This window comes from Onychostruthus taczanowskii, unplaced genomic scaffold (assembly GCF_017590055.1).
Source record: "Onychostruthus taczanowskii isolate IOZ18803 unplaced genomic scaffold, ASM1759005v1 scaffold59, whole genome shotgun sequence".
Taxonomy (NCBI): Eukaryota; Metazoa; Chordata; class Aves; order Passeriformes; family Passeridae; genus Onychostruthus; species Onychostruthus taczanowskii.
The window spans coordinates 676659-694974 of NW_024503568.1; the positions used below are offsets into that span (position 1 = coordinate 676659).

Here is an 18316-nt window from a genome sequence, read left to right on the forward strand (position 1 = left end):
TTTGCTTTTATACAGCAGAACAGGTCACCAGAGCAGTTAGTTAAAATGAAATAAGTTAATAACTACCCCATATGACCCATTTTATTAAGAAAACAAACAGGCTTCAGCCTGGCCTGAGAGCTGCCTGCAGGCTTGCACCAGCTCATCCCATTTGAGCAGAGCATGGACACATTGCTGGGTATCCCCACTAGAATTCAGACTATGCCTCTATTTCTCAATCTATCCCTCTGGAAGGGTTTCATTTTGTGTAGCTAATTGAACACACACCAAATAAGAATCTGGTGAACTCTATGTCCTCATTGTTTAGGATGCTCTCTGAGGAAGAGGAAATCTCCTTTCTGGTTTGAGCTGTAAATCAGACCTGTGACAGCCCAAGCAAGCATTTTGCCCAAATCTGGACTCTTAGCAGTTCACCAGACATTGAATTTTAACACTATTTAGCCAAGGACAGATTGTGAAATACATCATTTTCAATTCCTTCTTTTACATTAGAAGTAATTTAGAATTTGGGCTATTTTATTTAAATAAAATGGAGCTAGAAACATCTGGCAACCGTAGTGATTCAAATGCATTTCAGCAGAGAAAAGCCAGTAGGATGTAGTGGATCAAACAAGGGAAATGTATGAAGTTCTTTTCAAGGTTTCAAAGTCATATGAGGGGAATAAAACTGGTTTATGTTATAAAGGATGTGGTGGAACTGTCAGTTCCTAAGTTAAGTAGCACCAGTGCAATACACTGGCATGGAGTGAACATATATCCTATACTGTAGGCAAACACAATATTCTGTAACACATATACTGAGAATGCAGTTTCTAAAGCCTTTGCATAATAAAAGACAAATCCTGCAAATGTTTTTTTTCACTCTACACTTAATAATGTATATTAAAATATAGAGACTATACAAATTCCAAAGCTATATGAACAGTTATTGATATTCTTCCTGGTCTTTTGGGTATTGGCTAGGTTCCAAGAAATGTATTTACAGTAAATCTGAAAGACTAAAGTGCACTGTTGAGAAAAAAAACCCACCTATATGTATCATTCAAACAAGAAACATATCTTTCATAAAATGCTTCTTCCTTGGTCAGTGAAGCTACAGTTCTTATGTTTTCAACGGATTCTGTTGAAATCTAAACAAAGAGATGAAACAAATAAGAGGTAATCTCTTACAACTGCAATCTGCAAGATATCTTCTAAATACTTGATTTCTTCTCTAGCATTTATTATTATATATCAGAATGTGCTTATTTAAGAGTGGGGATGAAGGTGAAGAAAAGTCCTAAGCAATGAAATTATTCATCAGCAGTCTTCCCTAACTCAAGGGTTGTGGCCCTCATGAATGAGACCAAATTTAATAAAATGGGGACAAGCACGAGTAATCTGGACACAGCTTGCCCTTTTGTATGGGCTACTTCTGTCTCCTGGAAGAGCACTATCAGGTGAGTGAAGGCAGTACCCTGAAATCTTGAGCACATTAATGGCTTGCCAGAATAGAAAGTTACCAATATTGCAACATTTCTGGCTGCAAAAGAGCAGTGCAGAGCCACCCTAGGCACCCTTGCTCACCCTAGGCACCAATGCTGGGGCTGCTTCTGCTGCAGCTGCCACTGTCCAGAAATCCACTATGGAGGCTTTCAAATGCATTTTTATATTCTAATTTGCATATGGTTTGCATTATCAGTGTTTTGCTTTACTTGAAGATATATAAATATTCCTCTCAAAACCCTTCATTTATCTTGGACAATTGAGTCAGCTATAATATAACTACAATACAGAACTCTGTAGTTAAAAGTGAAGAACTTACTCTTCCAGCCTCTTCCAAAGCTTTTTGATCTTCTGCAGCATGACCAGACATAGAGCTGGCACTCACAGCATTTGCACCAACAATAAAAGGAATGCAGGCCAGGATAAGCAAAGTTAACTGCCAGCCATATACAAATGCAATAATGATGGCAGTCACAAGGGTAAAGACAGTCATAGTCATCAGTGCAAGTCGGCTTCCAGTTGCCTAAGAAAACCCCAGAAACCCCCCAAATATATGTAATTAGATTTTTAATTTTTGTTGCTTGAATTACAACTTCGAATTGCTTTAACAAAGGCCAAAGGTTTGGCTGGAAAATGAAACCATGTGCGAGCACACGTGTGGGCATTATGCATTGACTTCTGTAACCATTCCTAGAGATTCCTCACACCTGCCAGCATTCAGGCCTTCAAGAGGTTTTAATGTAGTCTAGAGGGCTGGACATGACAGTTGTTTAATGAAATGTATCTGGGACTTCACACTGTACCCAAGGCAGAGAAAACTTGTGACAGCAGGGCAAGCTGGCAGTTTGATGTCCAGCAATAGGCAAGAGTGGCTTGGTTCTAACAGCAGCCAACCTCTGAGACCCTCCACACTAACAGTGGTGAAAAATATTGTTCCTCAGCTTCTTACATTGCTGCACTTGAGGCTGTGTTCTTAGAGAAAAGAACCCTGACTTTGGCCACTCTCCAGAAATGTTTTATCTCAGTGGGATAATGAGTAGGAAAGACTAACTCTTGACTGAAGAATTTTCACCTCCTCCCAGCCTGTATAACCTTTTCACCAAAAACTTCTTTAAATGAGAGTTGATTAGCATGCAGCATTTGGGTGGGCTCTAATCTGCAGAAAGAACTTCTGCAAAGAGTTCTGTGGAAATAGTTCATCTTCCAGACCTTGGCATGATGGTAAAAACAAAAACTCTTGGGTGGGAAGCAAATATTTTTCTTTCTTTTGCCAAATTTTTTCCTGCCCTGAAAAGATTTTTCTTGTTCAATAAATTTAAAATATTAACACTTAAACCAATGCCAAGGTGAATTGTTGCCATATGTTCTAGGGATTGCACATAAAGATGGATTTGGAAACTTCCAGTGCAGCATGAGGCATGGTACTGACTTACGGATGTCTGATACTCTAGACATCACAACAGCTCTGGAAATCCATTCATGTCTTTGCTGTTTTTCATAGTTAGGGAACTGTGTGCACCCCTCCTTTTTACTGCCCTGACAGGGTGATAGACTTCATTGCCAATGAGACAAAAAAACTTTAAAGATGAAGATGACTAAATTTTGTCAAAGGCTATTTCATCCCTGCAAGCCTGCAATGAAGGAGGGTTGGAGAGAAACAAAAACCTATGGAGACTAAAAAATGTAGGAATTAAAGGATTAGTGATGTACAAATAGGAAGGGGAAAAAAATACACTAGTAAACCTTTCCCCACAAGTCCTGCAGTGATTTGTTTTTCCCCACAAAGAGACAGAAAGAAACAGAAATGTTTGGCAGATTGTCAAATTCTACAAATGAGGTGAGAAGCTGAAGGAACTGCATAGAATTTGCCATATTTTCTCACCAGTGTCCAGTGGCCACCTCTCTTATACCAGCTTCTTGAGTAGTTCCCTTCCTTGGCCATTGCCCTCCGTGGCGCTTTTTATTTGTGCTGTTCTATTTCTTACTGTTTGTGAAGCACATTCTGTGGCAATGGGAAGAAGAATTCTCTTCACTGAGGTGAGTAAGGGTTTGTATCCTCTGCAAATGCAACCTCTTTGTAGCATTCAGGTGACACCCCTAACATGGTGTAAAAACCTAGGGTTCAGTGACTGTGGTCCAAGCATGCATGCAGATTTCACTTTCCACGGTGAAATGGTCTACAGTTATTATATATTTAGCTTAAAGACTTGCACGGAGGTACATGAAAGGTATATGAAGAACTACTAGAATTTTGATAGTTGTAAATTATCAGCTGAGAAACCATTTCCAATGTGTCTGTAGCATGCTATATAAAGGCATCTACCAGTCTGTGGGGTAGATTTCCTACTTTGTTTTCTGAAATAATATTGGAGTTCCTTGCCTATTGCAATTAATATTTGTAAGGAAAAAGTTATTTGAAAAGTACACATAAAAGAATCAACATACGCCTTTAACTTGGGAAGCATCTGTAGCAAGACGAGTTAGCAGAACACCAACAGCATTTTTCTGGTCATCATACCATCCAATCTCCTGCAAGAAAAGATATTGATTTTTGTTCCAAAAAATTACATGAAAGTACAAAACAGGATATCTAACCGAATATTCTCTCTCTGTAGTCAACATTTCCAAGTAAACAAAAAGAAAAAGCTTAAAAAATATTGTTCTTTTGTGGACATCTAATTGTTCATAATCAAAGTGTTCTTGGCTGTGATGTTTTCCTGAACATGCATATTTAGAAACTTTTATTACAGCCCCCATTTATTTAGACATTCCTTGGTCCTGAAGAGGCTAACTATTCTCTTACAAACTACCTATCCCATCAGCTACAGAATCATGGAATATCCCGAGTCAGAAGGGACCCAAAAGGATTTGTACATACAGAAAAGAAAGGAAGCTTTTTTATTTGCAAAGGCAATGGTTCCTTTCTTCTTTCTTCCAGTCACCAATTTACTGTCTTTTGGTCCCTTTCAGATGTTTCTATGAGCACACAGGTTCTTGTCCACACCCATTTCTCTCTCGATATCCTAACTGCCTAATTCATACCTGCTGAAGTAATGCTCTGAAGGACAAGGAGCGCAGTCTCATTGTTAGGGTTTCCCCAGACTTCCCAAACATGAATCCCTGGGGGAGGAAAACCAGTCACATTTTCTCATCTGATGCTGTAACTCTGTTTATAAATCTGCACAATAAAAGCAATCACACCAAGAAGCTCAACAAAAGCCATCACACCTACAAGCCCCTGTGAATATATATGTCCTGGGAAAAGCATCATTCACATTCCTGAACCTGAAACTGGATTTTCTCACAGAAAGGAAGCAACATAGCAAAGAAGGCATCTATATATTACATACTTGTATCACAACCACCCAAACAAAGGGAGATTGAACTTTTCTGGTCAATCTTACACACACAGACAGCAGCACTACAAGATAAATCAACCTGTCTAGTGATTGGCTTCCCTACCTTGACTGTGACCAGAGACATTCACTCACAGCAGTCATACCAATGGATTTTTATGAAAAACACTGTCCGCAATGGAAAGAGTGAGTCTGCTTTATACTTACTCTGGCAAGACTCTATAGACTAGTCAGTAAAAGTATCAGTACTGACTTTGACTTTTTAGGCCAGACCCTCAACTTTGATTGCAATCATGTTGAATTAACATTTCCTTCAGTGGATTATTTAAACCAAGAGCAAATATAGACCTATATCTTAAGGTAAACATTAAACCTATGTATCTCAGGAAGACCCTGGCACTTGTGCATATTTTTGTAAGCTCTGATTGGATTTTTACATCTCAGATTGTGTTGATACGAGTTATACCTGCAGCCTGCTGGAGAGGTCAGAACTTTTAAGATTTCAGTGTAGTGACACTTACTTGGATAATGTATGCTGCTAAGATAATCACTCCAAGTACAAGAAATATTAAAGAAAGCAACATAGTGTTTTTACTCCTTTTTTCTGGATCTGTTTCTTGAAAAGCCTATGAAAAGGAAAAAAACCCACAAAAATAGAGAATCATCCATTACATAAGCCAGCCTTCACCTCAAGAAGCTTGTCTGTCTACTTTAATTTCTTTTAGCAAGTATCCTCGGTCCTAAAATCGGTCTGCAGTCAACTTTCTGTTGAGGACCCAGCAGACAGTCCAACTTTCCATTTAAACTTCTGTCGTGCTAATTTGTTCTCCCAGATCCATCAATGTTCCTCCTTTCCTCCACTACTCAAATGTAGTTCCACCATCCTCTGCTTCTACAGAGTCCCTTCAACATTTTTCAGTGGACGTATTTATACGAGTTAATCCCACTCAGAGACTTACACAGAAAGAAATGAGTGGTTGAGCTTGAAGAAAGCTCAGGACTGCAGCTTCCAGTTGCAAGAAAAACCCCCCACCCAAACAAAACAAAAACCCAAAAACCATCCCCCAAAATATCCCTAAAGAAACAAAACCCACTAATAAAACAAAAAAGAACCCCCCCAACCAAAAATTAAAAAAACCGCAATCAAAAAACTTACCCCAATAATTTTTCCAAATATAACAGCAAATGCAGGATGGACTGCACCTATGACAGCAGCAGCAATCACTCCCAGCAGTACATAGAACCACTCAGGTTTGTTCAGAGCCAGGATTTTTAAGTAAGGCACAGCAGGGAGATTTTCCTCCTACACAAAAAAGTTGTCAGTTTTCCTTGAAAAGTTGCAGAACATAAAATTCTCCAGACAGTGGGTGTTCATTAGGCCTTGAGCAATGAATTGTCTTGGTAAAATGCTGAAAGCCCTCTCTGTGCACTCAGATCAAGCAAACATGCTGGAGATTTGCTGCTTTGCTGTTTCATGCCCTAGAACATCATCTGCACTGTAAAAATTTGTAGGCAAAAAACTTAACAAAAGGCTAAGTCATGAGGGGAGAGGGGCCAGGACAGTTCACTGAAAGTCAGATAGGACTGGACACCATGAATGGCAACAAACATTTCAGTCGTTATAAAGAACTGAACGTCTCACAGTTCAGAGGACAGAAGAGACCCCTCCAGTTCAACTAAATGCCAGTGGGCTGGCAATAGAACAATTGGGTAGAGAGGTCATTTTTCTCTTTGGCAAACTATATCCAATGAATCATTACCAAAGCCAGGAACGAGGCATATGTTAGAGTCAGTTAGCCTGTTCGTGCTTTCAAGGAACAAAAAATGTTCTGTCTTGCTCTACCACTTTATTTAAGTGCCTATGCCTCCAAAGGGATATTTCTGGAAAAGTAAATAATGAAAGCAATCAGAAATGAGGCAAAATATTAGTCAGGATGATAAACAAGTTGCTCTTGCTTCCTGGTTATTTCATCCTGTGTTTTAGATGCTGAATGAGGGTGGCTAAGTCTCAACTATAGAAGTGGGCTGATTTTTTCTGAAATAATTACAATGGCTGGATGTTCGACGTCATTTTTTTCTGAATGTGATGAATATTGTATTCTTGAGCATGAACACCCACTACTTCCTCTAAGGTCTTAAGCAGTATTAATATACAGCTAAAAAGTTTCTTTTGAAGTTATATGACATTTTATATGACAATGAGAATGGGTCCAGCTAGTTCTTGCTATTCGAAATATTAATTAGCTTGAAGATGTATTTTAGAGAGGAGGAAAATCTACAGATAAAATCATACTAAGGATTTAATAATTATTTTAAATATTTATTACAGATGAGATCCTAACTTCCACAGACTTAGAAGAACTAATGGTTTTACTTTGGAATTTGTATTTTAGTTCTTCACCTCAAAGGGCTTGAAATCAGGCAAAAAACCCCAAAAACTAAACAAAAAAAAACCTCAAGCAACCTTAATATACCAAACCACTCTTCCAATATATTTCATGGAAAAAATACTACAAAATAGAAAACAAAATCAAGTTTCTTTTGAGCTGCTCATCCCACATCTGTTCCAGAATGCACTAGAAATCTGCTCTTTTTGATACTGTGCACAAGTTTTATTTAACTTTGATGAAACAAAATGATTTTTCTTGACCCCAAATTTCCTACATGTGTTTTATTGATGTATGACATACTTCAAGCAAGTTGTTTTATGTGTATAAACCCTGCAAAACAGAAGCATATGCTAAACCAGAAAGGGTAATGGCTCTTTTAATGGACATGCTCTTCAAAGTGTCAGGGTTTTGATTCCTGTTTTCTTTGCTTGACATAAGCGTAGTATGATACCCTCAAGTGCCTCCAATTTGGGTATGCACACTCCAGGGATTATATTATCCAGCAATATTTGCAACAGTAAGTACCAGGGAGTGAAGAATCTTGCAAATGAATTCTCATAACTATCTTCAATTAGATAGAATTAAAATATCTGTACCACTGAAAAAATTCTCCTAAATTGTACAAAGCAATGTGACAAATCAATAGCAATTTTTTTCCAGTTCCACATTAACTCAGTAGCATTAAAATGAATATCTTTGTTAAGACAAATTGTCCTCAGTCTGGTGAGTACTGACTGCAATAGCACCTGAGTAAAGGTTGCATAAAAGACAGCTATCTAAAAGTATTCCAAGTTACATGGTTTTTGTTTATGCTTTCATCTTATAATTAAGATTCTAAACTGAAATTCTAATACCAACCTCCACCTCCTTTTGTTTCTTCTTTTTTCCAAAGGGATTTTTAGATGAACTCCTCTTGCTCTTATATCGGCTGGATCTTCTTCGTATGCTGCCTTTCCCTGGTATCACAGAGGTTTCAAAATCATTTTGAAGAGTCAGCTCTTCCACAGGATTTATGTTTTCCTCATATTCCTCAGCTCCCGTGCCTTCACTATCTTCTGATGTGCCATCATCTTGAACATCACTGGTACAACCCTAGTGAGAATTCAGGATATGCATTTACAAGGCATTTTGACTAGAAAGAAAGACTTTTTTCTCTCCTGAACACTGCTGTTTCAATTGTGTAACTGTAGTTGTCTAGAGGCCACATATATTTCAGTCTGCAATTGCAGAGCAGTAGACTATTTGATTTTGTCCCCCTCTTTTCCTTTAAAGCCATCTATGGAATCCACCTGGAATCTAACACCTCTGTGGTTATGCCATAACGATGCAGTCTGTGCCTTAAACTCACTTACGGTTTTTTCATATTGGATTGTGTAAATATGAAATGCTTATGGGTAAAATCCCCAAGAATTCCAAGCCTGTGTCTGTGCCCAGACTAGAATAAGTGAGTAGCTGCCAGCTGGATAACATGCAGGAACTACAGAGAAAATAGCTCCACCAACCATTTCACAACTTTGTGAAATGGAGAAAGAAAGCAAACAAATTTGCCCTTACCTGCTGCATTACAAGGGAATAGTAGACTCCTTTCTGCAGCATCAGTTCACTGTGTGTCCCTTGTTCAACCACGACACCTTTCTCAAATCCAGCAATAGTGTCGGCAGTCCTGATGGTAGACAGTCTGTGAGCAATCACAATGGTGGTACGTCCAGCCCGAGCCTTACAGAAACACACAAAACCCAGTTACAGTTAAGATGTGTAAGAAAATAGTACAGAAATAAAGTTATTTTAGTCATCTGTAATATATAGTAAATCAAAACCTTAAAAATACTTTTCTTTCTTTTAAAGCCAAAGATTGTTATTTTTTCCTGTCTTTGTGTCCTTGTTTAGCAGTCCAAGGACAGCTTCATTTGACTAATTTAGCTAGAGAAATTAACTAAATCTTTTAGACCAATAACAAGTATTAAAGACCATAATTAAAGTTTATTTATTATTTGACTTTTATAATATTTGAACTGTTTGAGCAAAAGTTGCTCACAAAGTGTTTCCATGTGCATGTAAACATGATGGGGAAATGTCGTCAGAATAGTTAGATCTTTCTGAAAACAAAGCTAGGCTAGTAAATATATAAAGAGCAGATATTTTCTTTATATACTGTCCCTGCAAATTTTTGGAAGTACATCAGCATAATTTCTGACAAGACTTAGCAGGAAAGCACAGAGGAGCAAACTTGCATCAAAAATGGGTTTGAGCCGCTCCCTTCTGAAACAAACTTATTTGACAATAATCCTACTGGGATTTGGCAGGAAGAGCTGCTGAATTCTCAGTCGGCAGGTTGCATGTTCCACCCCTCTCCAGCACCCTCGCACAAACCAGTGGCACACACAGCCCTCGTGCAGCAAATGAACAGAGGCCACCCTGTGACTGCTGGAGAGGCTGGCTTCCCTCCTCCCTGATGCCTGGAGCAGATGGCAGCTTAGCACGAGGAGAGATCCAAGGGAACCTCACACAACAAGCATGTTCTGTGAACCTGGAACCTGCTGGAAGTTTCTTGCTACAAAAGACATACAACATATGAGCACAGGAACAGGGGCATTAAGAAGGTGAGGCCATCTGCAGTAGAGGACTGCTTCCATGGATATTTGAATTCTTCCCCCTACACCTGCCATTCTCTTGGACTTGATGCAAGTCACTCTCAGCAGTCTGCCACAGTGTGATTTTTATGCCTCTGGCCTAACGCACAAAGCCTTCACCACTGCAGCTGGGAGCTGTGATCAGAACTAGCAAAATGCTTTACAGGGTGCAAAGTTATCTAAAAACAGCTGGCTACAAGGAGCTGCATATGAATGCCTTGAAACAGTGAGCGTTCATGAGGTTAGCATCCTTGCTACTCAGCTGTAAAAATAATGAACAATAGTAGCACCACTTTTTCCACTCAGAGATGTTGAAATGAAATTTGGAAATCTCATTAGGGGACTACACTGATGGACATCAAAATGCTGTGAAAACATGACTAAGTTATGATTCAGGGCACATTTTGGTGTGTTCTGAGAACATAATGAAGGATGAGAAAGAGTCCACTTAGTTGAATGACCTCCCTCTCTAATGCACTAAATGAAGCAAAAAGCTTCTGGAAAAGCTAAGTACTTTATTACAAAATTAAAAAAAAACCCACACAGAAGAAAGATTATATGAATATTATTTTTGCATCTACATGTTCCCTCAATACTAATATCAGTGGAATGACATGACTATAACGAAGAGCTGCACTTTACCTCAGATTTAAACTGACTAGCAAGTGAAGATGACAAATTCTGTAATTCCCTTGAGCCATACTGCTAATTCATAGCTCTTTGCATAGCTACTCAAATGAAAGGCAGGATTTTTCACTACATTAAAATATACATTAAAATAAATATTATACAAAAGAAAAACATTCCAGCCAAACCACAAAGTTCTTTATCAATCAAAGACTAAGGGTTCTACTGTATGTTGATGGGAACTTCTGATGAAGGCGGGCTGTGAGGAAGGTATCGTGTGCTGATCAGAGACATGGGTATAAGATCTGAAAATTCTGCTCTGCAGCTGCACCCAGCCTAGAGTTGTGGTGCTGCTAAAAGCAGGAAAATTATGAAGCAGCCTAAAATTATGAAGCAACTATTCAATAAAGAAAAAATACTAGGGATATCGATGACATATACTTTTCTAGTAATCTACCTGAAGAAGGCCATTCTATCTTCATACTTTGCCTTGATAAGATGCTATCAATGTTTATGCTATCAATTATGGTTTAAGAAAGGGAGTGCAGGAGACCTAAGTTACAGTTCCACATGACTAAGTGTCTTCATAATTATTAATAATGCAAAACCAAAACCCCTAAAAAATTAAACCAGATTTTCAAATAAATTTTGATGGTTCAAACTCCCTGTTAAAACACTGAAATTGAGCATCCATCCAAATTTTGTTTTCCAATGTTCTTGATTCTGATGGAAGCCTGCACTGAAAATCGTACATTAAGTTTTCTTAAGTGCTCGTTGCACTTTTTCATGGCAGCTGCTATTTTCAGTGAGTCCTACCTTATCAAGAGCTGCTTGCACTATGGATTCACTCTGAGTATCTAATGCAGATGTAGCTTCATCCAGAAGAAGAATCTTGGGATTTCTTGCTAGGGCACGGGCAATAGCTATTCGTTGCTTCTGTCCTCCACTCAGCTGAGCCCCTCTTTCACCCACCATGGTGTTAAATTTCTGATAAAGGAGAGAACAGAAGTTGTGAGACATCTCAAATCCTCAATTCTCAGTGCAACCCTAAGTACTCATCTTCTGGAAGAAGTAACTTCTTCCATCTGACTTGAGTGCAAGAAAAGTAAGCATGGAAGGATGTCCATCCAACTGGCCCTTAGCCAAACCTCCCTACCACCACATGTTGTGCCTGCCTAACTTTGAATTTATGGTTCTTTAAAGATCTTTATTGCTCATTCAGTGCTCCAAACCCTGGGGGTTTGTCAAAGCAAACCTGTAAAAAGGATCTCTATATTTTCTGAGGATTGCTTACCTTTCCAAAAGGGTTGGAATTATAGGAACACACCAACAGTGTGCCTCCTTTGAATCTGAGACACTCCCCCCTGGGGCCATGGTTTGGTTCCTACTGACCATATCACTTACTGCAAAGTCACAAGTCTCAAAGTCCACTGTAGTTTTTCATTACATAGCTATTTAAGAGTAAATATGAAAGAAATCACTCTTCCTGAGAAGGAACCTTGGAACAGATTGACATGCTTGAAATGGCACATGCTTGAGAGATGGGGCCAAGCTCTCTAAAGTAGTAAAGGGATTTGAAATCAAATCCCAGGTGGGCACTTTTCCCACATTTAACTTCAGGAGTAAAGACAAGGACATAGTATCCATTTATAAGGATGTGTTTAGAATGCTTGACCTTGCTTCTCACCCCCATCCTGAAAGGAGTAAGGCAGGGCTAAGAGAGGGCTTAAAGCTGTGAATCTCAGGCAGAGGAAGAGCTTTGTAGCTGCTAAAATGGCATACTTATTTACTCCAGGACATATTTATTTACTTCCACTCACTCCCCCCTATTTCTTGTGAATGTACAGACAACTCCTGACAAAGGGCTTTGGATTTTTAATCGTTCTTTTCAGAAGCCAACTCTTCTATGCCTCATGAGATGGGTAGGGATGGCAATACAGCTGCGAAGCTTCCTTTCTCCTGAGTTAAGGCATTTTTTCCCAGACTCCAGGACATGTCCTTTGAGAGCAACCAAAGGCACAATATCTAAATTCTCTAAACTGAAAGCTGCTGGAGGCAATAAGTATATTTTGAGAAGTTGCAATATAACTTTGACTCCCATGCTCTGCCTCTCAGAAACAGGACACCAACCTAAATGGACCTTTCATTCTTACAGTCAAAGTAAGTTCATGAACTTACATCAGGCAGTCTAGATATAAAGTCAAAAGCATTGGCTTCCTTGGCTGCTTGCTCAATTTCAGCATCAGAAATGTCTTCTCTGCCATAGCGAATGTTCTCAGCTATTGTGGTTGCAAACAAAACAGGCTCTTGGCTCACAATGCCAATATTCTCTCGTAGCCACTTTGTATTAAGGGTCCGAATATCCCGACCATCTAAGGTAATCTAAGAGGAAAAAAACGTGTTAAAGAAGTCAAGGAAATGCACTCTGTTCATAATAAAGCAATTAAGTACTCTTACTTGAATGAAGTATCAGCCAGACGGTCAAGAAAAAAAAAAAATTTCTTTAATAGAGAGCTATGTTGGGGAGAAGCTACAACTGCAGTTTTTCCATTCACTGCACAAGACAGAAAATTATGATGAGCAGCATAAACAGAGAAAACATCAGGGGCTTCCCCCACCCCCGTTTGTTATCCCCAATAACCATCATGTCTGTGTCAGCTTAAGAATTTTACACACAATTCCTTGCACAATTTTTACATGATTCTCGTGCCCCTATGCCAGTTTTATGTCCTTACAGTTAAGGCTGCACAGTGTTATCTCAGTGGCTGTGCTTAACAGCAGATCAAAGAGAGTTCAAGTTGACTAAAAGGAAAGGGAAAGTTATTTTTAACCTAGGTGTGGTCTTATGAACATTGGCATTGACACAGCAAAATGAGGCATGGGAGAAGGAAAACTAAGTTTAAGAAAGAACTGTGTTGAAAACAGCTGCCTTGATACCTTATATACTGATAGTTCAAGTTTTTCATATTTGAAATATTTACCTACTTTCAACTAGCAGTATCAACTATTAAGTAGCATCCTTCAAATATCAAGAATAAAAAGCAAATTTTCTTAGAAACACATTGTTTCATTTATATAATTTTTTTTCCTTTGGAAATTTCATGTGGGAAGTATTTACCATTTACCCACTAGATTTAATGTTTAGTGGTAAAACACGTACAATGTGTAATGATGGAAACTTCTGCTGTGGGTTAGCAGATAGTGGAAAAACAAGACAAGAAATCAACCATTTAAAATAGGAAAACTCTCTCCAGGTTTTAGCTTACATTCAACGAAAAGGAAGCAATATACAGCAGGACTCTGTTGGATTATGCTTTGCCTAAAAATGTTTAGGGAATTTTAAAAATGAGCAGTTGATAATTATTTTAAATTCAGAACTCGCAATTCTACTCCAAGACTTGTGGCATTTGCTATTTGTGACGTAGCACTGTACGAAGGAGCAGAATAATGAAATCAAGCCAACAGAAGAAGATAGTTAATTAGAAATTTAAATTGTGGAAATATGAACTATACAGAAATATGGTGAAATTCAGTCAAAATAGAAAACAAGGTTCAGTCAATATGGGAAACTCATGCATGTCCTAATAGCTCTGAGTTTTTACAGTTCTTTTGCAGACACTCACTTCTCCTTGGTCAGGATCATAGAATCTCTGCAGCAGCTGAACAGTAGTGCTTTTTCCACAGCCACTGGCACCAACTAAAGCAATGGTCTTCCCAGTTTGAACTTTCAAGTTTAGACCTTTCAGTATCTGGGAATAAATTAAAAAAAAAAAAATATATATATATATATGTCTTAGTTTAACAAGTTTGATTAGAGAGCAGTCTGTCAAGGTAAGTGTAGCTGTTGCTACCAGTGAGGGCCCCAGTTTGAAGGTATGGCAACATAAATAATATAATTGTATAATTGTATTTTATTATTGGCAACAATAATTGTACCTGGGAATATCCTGGAATATCCTGGAGCACTGATAGGAAAAAGTCTTCACCTATGCTTTTGAAATGTATTAGCCTTTGAAACAGGATGGCCTGCATGCAACCTGCCTTTTGGGAATCACCCCTAGAGCCTTCTGGTTACCAAAACAAGCCTGGGAATTTTTTGAGAAGATTGATAACTGGAACAGGTCAAGTTCATGCCAAGAAACATTTTAAGAGTTCCCTTGCATAGAGCACTGCATTCCATTGCCTGGGAAAATTCCCCAGCACACTCAAACTAATATAGACACAGCTGCACTGCTCTGAACTTCATAGCTAATTTTCTCCAATTTGTGTGATCTGGTAGCAGGCTTGGTGTCTTAAATTATCCTGCTGTCCTCCATTTTCCAGAGCATAATAATTATGAATCAGAAAATTACTTTCAGGTGCTAAAAGGTATCACTGAAAACCAAGCCTGCTTTCTTCTATTTTTAAAATATAAATGGCTATTTTTGACAAAGTAATTGCTGGGAAGCCCTTAATAAATCCCATTCCTTATTGTTAACAGCCTCAGCAACCTGGGGAGTAGCTGCAGTTAATGATATAATTTTTGCTATTTTCACATTTAGGGAACATTTTACCTCAAAAGATATCCATGTCATTACAAGTAATGCTGTGTAGTTGCCAAAATATTTGGCTGCTATGGGAACTTTTCTTGTTTATATCATGCTGATTTATAAGTTTGCCTACACATGTTTTTGCAATGAGAGATTAAAATAGCTGCAATATTCCTCTCCTCTCCCTGTATTACATCCCCCCAGTTTTATATCCCCAGGAAGCTGATATCCTGGTGCCTGCATTATCAAGAATGAACTTTATTCTAGATACCACAACATTTCCAGATGAAAATAACCACTACCACACACTAGGCTAGTTCTAAATCTCTTTCATCAGGCAATGTCTTGCCAAGATTAAACTAATAGTAACTTTACTCCTCAGAGCTCTTTGATTTGGTTTGACAGGGAAGATCAACTGCTTGTGAGATTGTGGGTAAATTCTGCACACCTTTGGTGATTTCTTTGGCTCTACTAAATAACATTGATGGTCTTAGTAGGGAGAGCTGCTGACTCAGATTTGGGAAGGATGAGAAAGATTTCCTATTTCCCTCCCATTTGGTGTGCTGACCCACAGCATAGCTCAGCTGCCTGAATAGGACTTTTAGACGAAGGATGAAGACTCTGCTCTGTCCCCTTAGATTTCTGAGCCAAGAGGCATAGAAGATGCATTGTACAAAATTCAGTTAAGGAGAAAGCCCAGCTCTGAATCTGCCCACCAGATATTCCAGTGTCCTGGAAACAGATTTGATGCACAATGGGACAGACCTCAGATGACTGAGTTGGGGAAAAAACAGCCAGAGAGGTATAAATATTCCCATGCTCACCACTAAATCAGCATGTCAAGCTTTTAACTGTTGGCATTTGAAATCTCTATTTCCACCTTGTTCTTCACCAAGGAAGAAACAACAGCAGCAAATTCCTTTTCCTTTCACCTTGATCAAGGTGTTTAAAAGATTGCAAACAAATATGGCAGAGAGGTCAAACCAGCTGTGTCACCACAAAAGTAATCACCACGACATGATGTACACAGGTCACCAATGGAAACTGAACTAGCAAAGAACAGGCACAACAGTTTCGTGAACAGCAATTTTAACATATTCCCAAAACAATGTTTGACTTCCAAATGTACATTTAGGATGATATGTTCACAAAAATATGCTATCAATGCATTGAAACTCCATCTCTGATAATTTTTCAAATGGGATGTCATAACTCCAAAGAGCAAAGAAATTGGAAAAAAGTAATTTTCTGGTTTAACTACTTCAAGTCTGGAAGACTTAATGAAAGATTTTGAAAAATTTCTTTTTGATTTACCAAAACTCTTTTTCATAGAAATTCAGACTAGGAGCAATGCATATTAGGTTTGTCCTGCAGAAGAGAATGAGATACACAGTGACAGTACATCTAGAGCTTTGTCTTTGTGCATCACTGGGGGGGAAATTATGTCCCATCACCCAAAACAGGAATACATTTCACATTTAAGAACAAAATTAGACAAACAACATGGACACAAGTTGAATAAGTTCAGTAGTCTATAAACAGAACACTTACTTTAACATCAGGTCTGGAAGGGTAACTGAAATGGATGTTTCTGAATTCAATTTCTCCTACGAGTTTTTCTGGCTTGTAACCTTCCTTAGAACTGCTGTCTATGAGCCGTTTCTGGAAAGAGGTTTGTAAAATAAATCAGTGGTTATTTCACTTTTGGAACTGTTATTTCTGCTACGTGTATTTTCTTTACTTTCTCAGATGCTGGTTTACATCATTGCAGAACTGCTGCATTTTACCTGCAGAATGCTGAATACGGGGGAATATCAAACTGTGAATTCTACTTGACAAATATAGTGCATTTTCAAAAGCAACAAAATCCATAGCAGAAAATCTATAATTGCAGAACTTAACTGCATTCTCTTGCAACCAAAACATGGGCCTCAGTAATCTGTATAGGAGGGTTTTATACTCACATCATAAAGAATCATGTAGCCATTTCTCCATGAACTTTTGATTCCTACTTTAAAATATTTTATATACACAGATATGCAATTGCTGCATAGCACAGCAAAATCAAGATAATTATATGGAAAACCTTTTTTATAGCAACATCAGCATTACAAATTATTATTGTTATAACTTTCAGTAGTGATAGTAATCCCTCTTCACCAATTCCTCCTCCCCAATAAACCCTGTCTCAGATGAATTTGTGCATACATGCATTTTAAAAATTAGTATAGTGCCATACTACTTTGCTTCTGGTGATGAAAGCCTAATATTAGAGAAAAACCTCAACCATGTATCTCAGACACACATATCAGGTTTTCCAGCTTTCACTGTAAGAAAGAGGCTGGTTTTTTTAAATCAACGAAAATATTATAGGTTTCTGTAGTAAACATCTATAGAGTTGATGATTTGGGTATTTAGAGCACTTTTGTTATATTTCTCAAGGGAAAAAAGAAATAAAAAGGAGAAGGAGTGGAAGCTGTTTGAAAGGCTTCTATTCCATACAGTCAGATGTTTACCTTATTGATAATCTTATATACTTCATAGGCAGCACCACGTGCATTGGCCATACTCTCCAGGTTAGGAGCTGCCTGGCCCAGGGAGAAAGCTCCGACAATCACAGAGAAAAAGACCTGTGGGAGATGGAGAGGAGCATTGCAATTAATGATCACAGTGCCACCAGTGCCCACATGGGCACTAAAAAGACTTAAGCACCAGCTTTAGGTTATTCATCCCACCTTACAAATAGAGTCCAAGACAATCAAACTTTCTTTATTAAAAGCTAGGCAAGATGAATACCATTCAGTTGTTTTATACTAAGTGAGTCTCCAACAGCTAATTTAGCAGGCATGTGGCAGAAAAGAAACACCACTTATATAACTTTCCCTGAAGATACAGAACATTTTTTCAAAACTGCATTGCTGTACTTACAATTAACACACGGCCGATGTCGTAATGTGGATCCTCAGCAGTGAGCTTGGTCCCATACCAAAATGCAAGGGCATAGGATCCAAAGATAAAAAATTGTGAAAGACCTAGACATGTGTTAGTGGTAATGGATTTTTTCATTCCAACACGTTTAGCCATCTCTAAGTTAGCATCATATCTGAAAGTGAGTAAGGAAACTATTAATTTGACAAGTACATCATGCTATTCTGGTTAATACTTCCCAGTGCCCTTTCTTTAATTAACAGGATTTATGTAAGAAAAACAATTAAAAATCTCAAAGAGAATACAAGTTTTTTTTTTTGGTTTTTTTTTTTTTGGTTTTTTTTTTTTTTTAAACAGAGGACTATTAGGGA

General features: G+C 38.2%; 1 protein-coding gene across 4 annotated transcripts in view; it reads right to left on the reverse strand.

The window, feature by feature from the left end:
- The window catches only part of ABCB5 (ATP binding cassette subfamily B member 5), a 34025-nt gene that overhangs the window by 7073 nt on the left and 8636 nt on the right, over window positions 1-18316 (reverse strand). For all 4 annotated transcript variants that reach the window (XM_041418260.1, XM_041418261.1, XM_041418259.1 and 1 more), the window contains 14 exons: window positions 17946-18120; window positions 17534-17647; window positions 16569-16679; window positions 14112-14237; window positions 12667-12870; window positions 11305-11475; window positions 8786-8947; window positions 8090-8323; window positions 5998-6144; window positions 5363-5467; window positions 4528-4605; window positions 3931-4014; window positions 1805-2008; window positions 1030-1130 (listed from right to left, as the gene is read on the reverse strand). In XM_041418260.1, the coding sequence (XP_041274194.1) occupies window positions 1030-1130; window positions 1805-2008; window positions 3931-4014; window positions 4528-4605; window positions 5363-5467; window positions 5998-6144; window positions 8090-8323; window positions 8786-8947; window positions 11305-11475; window positions 12667-12870; window positions 14112-14237; window positions 16569-16679; window positions 17534-17647; window positions 17946-18120 (2016 nt within the window). The remainder of the gene's footprint in view (window positions 1-1029; window positions 1131-1804; window positions 2009-3930; window positions 4015-4527; window positions 4606-5362; window positions 5468-5997; window positions 6145-8089; window positions 8324-8785; window positions 8948-11304; window positions 11476-12666; window positions 12871-14111; window positions 14238-16568; window positions 16680-17533; window positions 17648-17945; window positions 18121-18316) is intronic.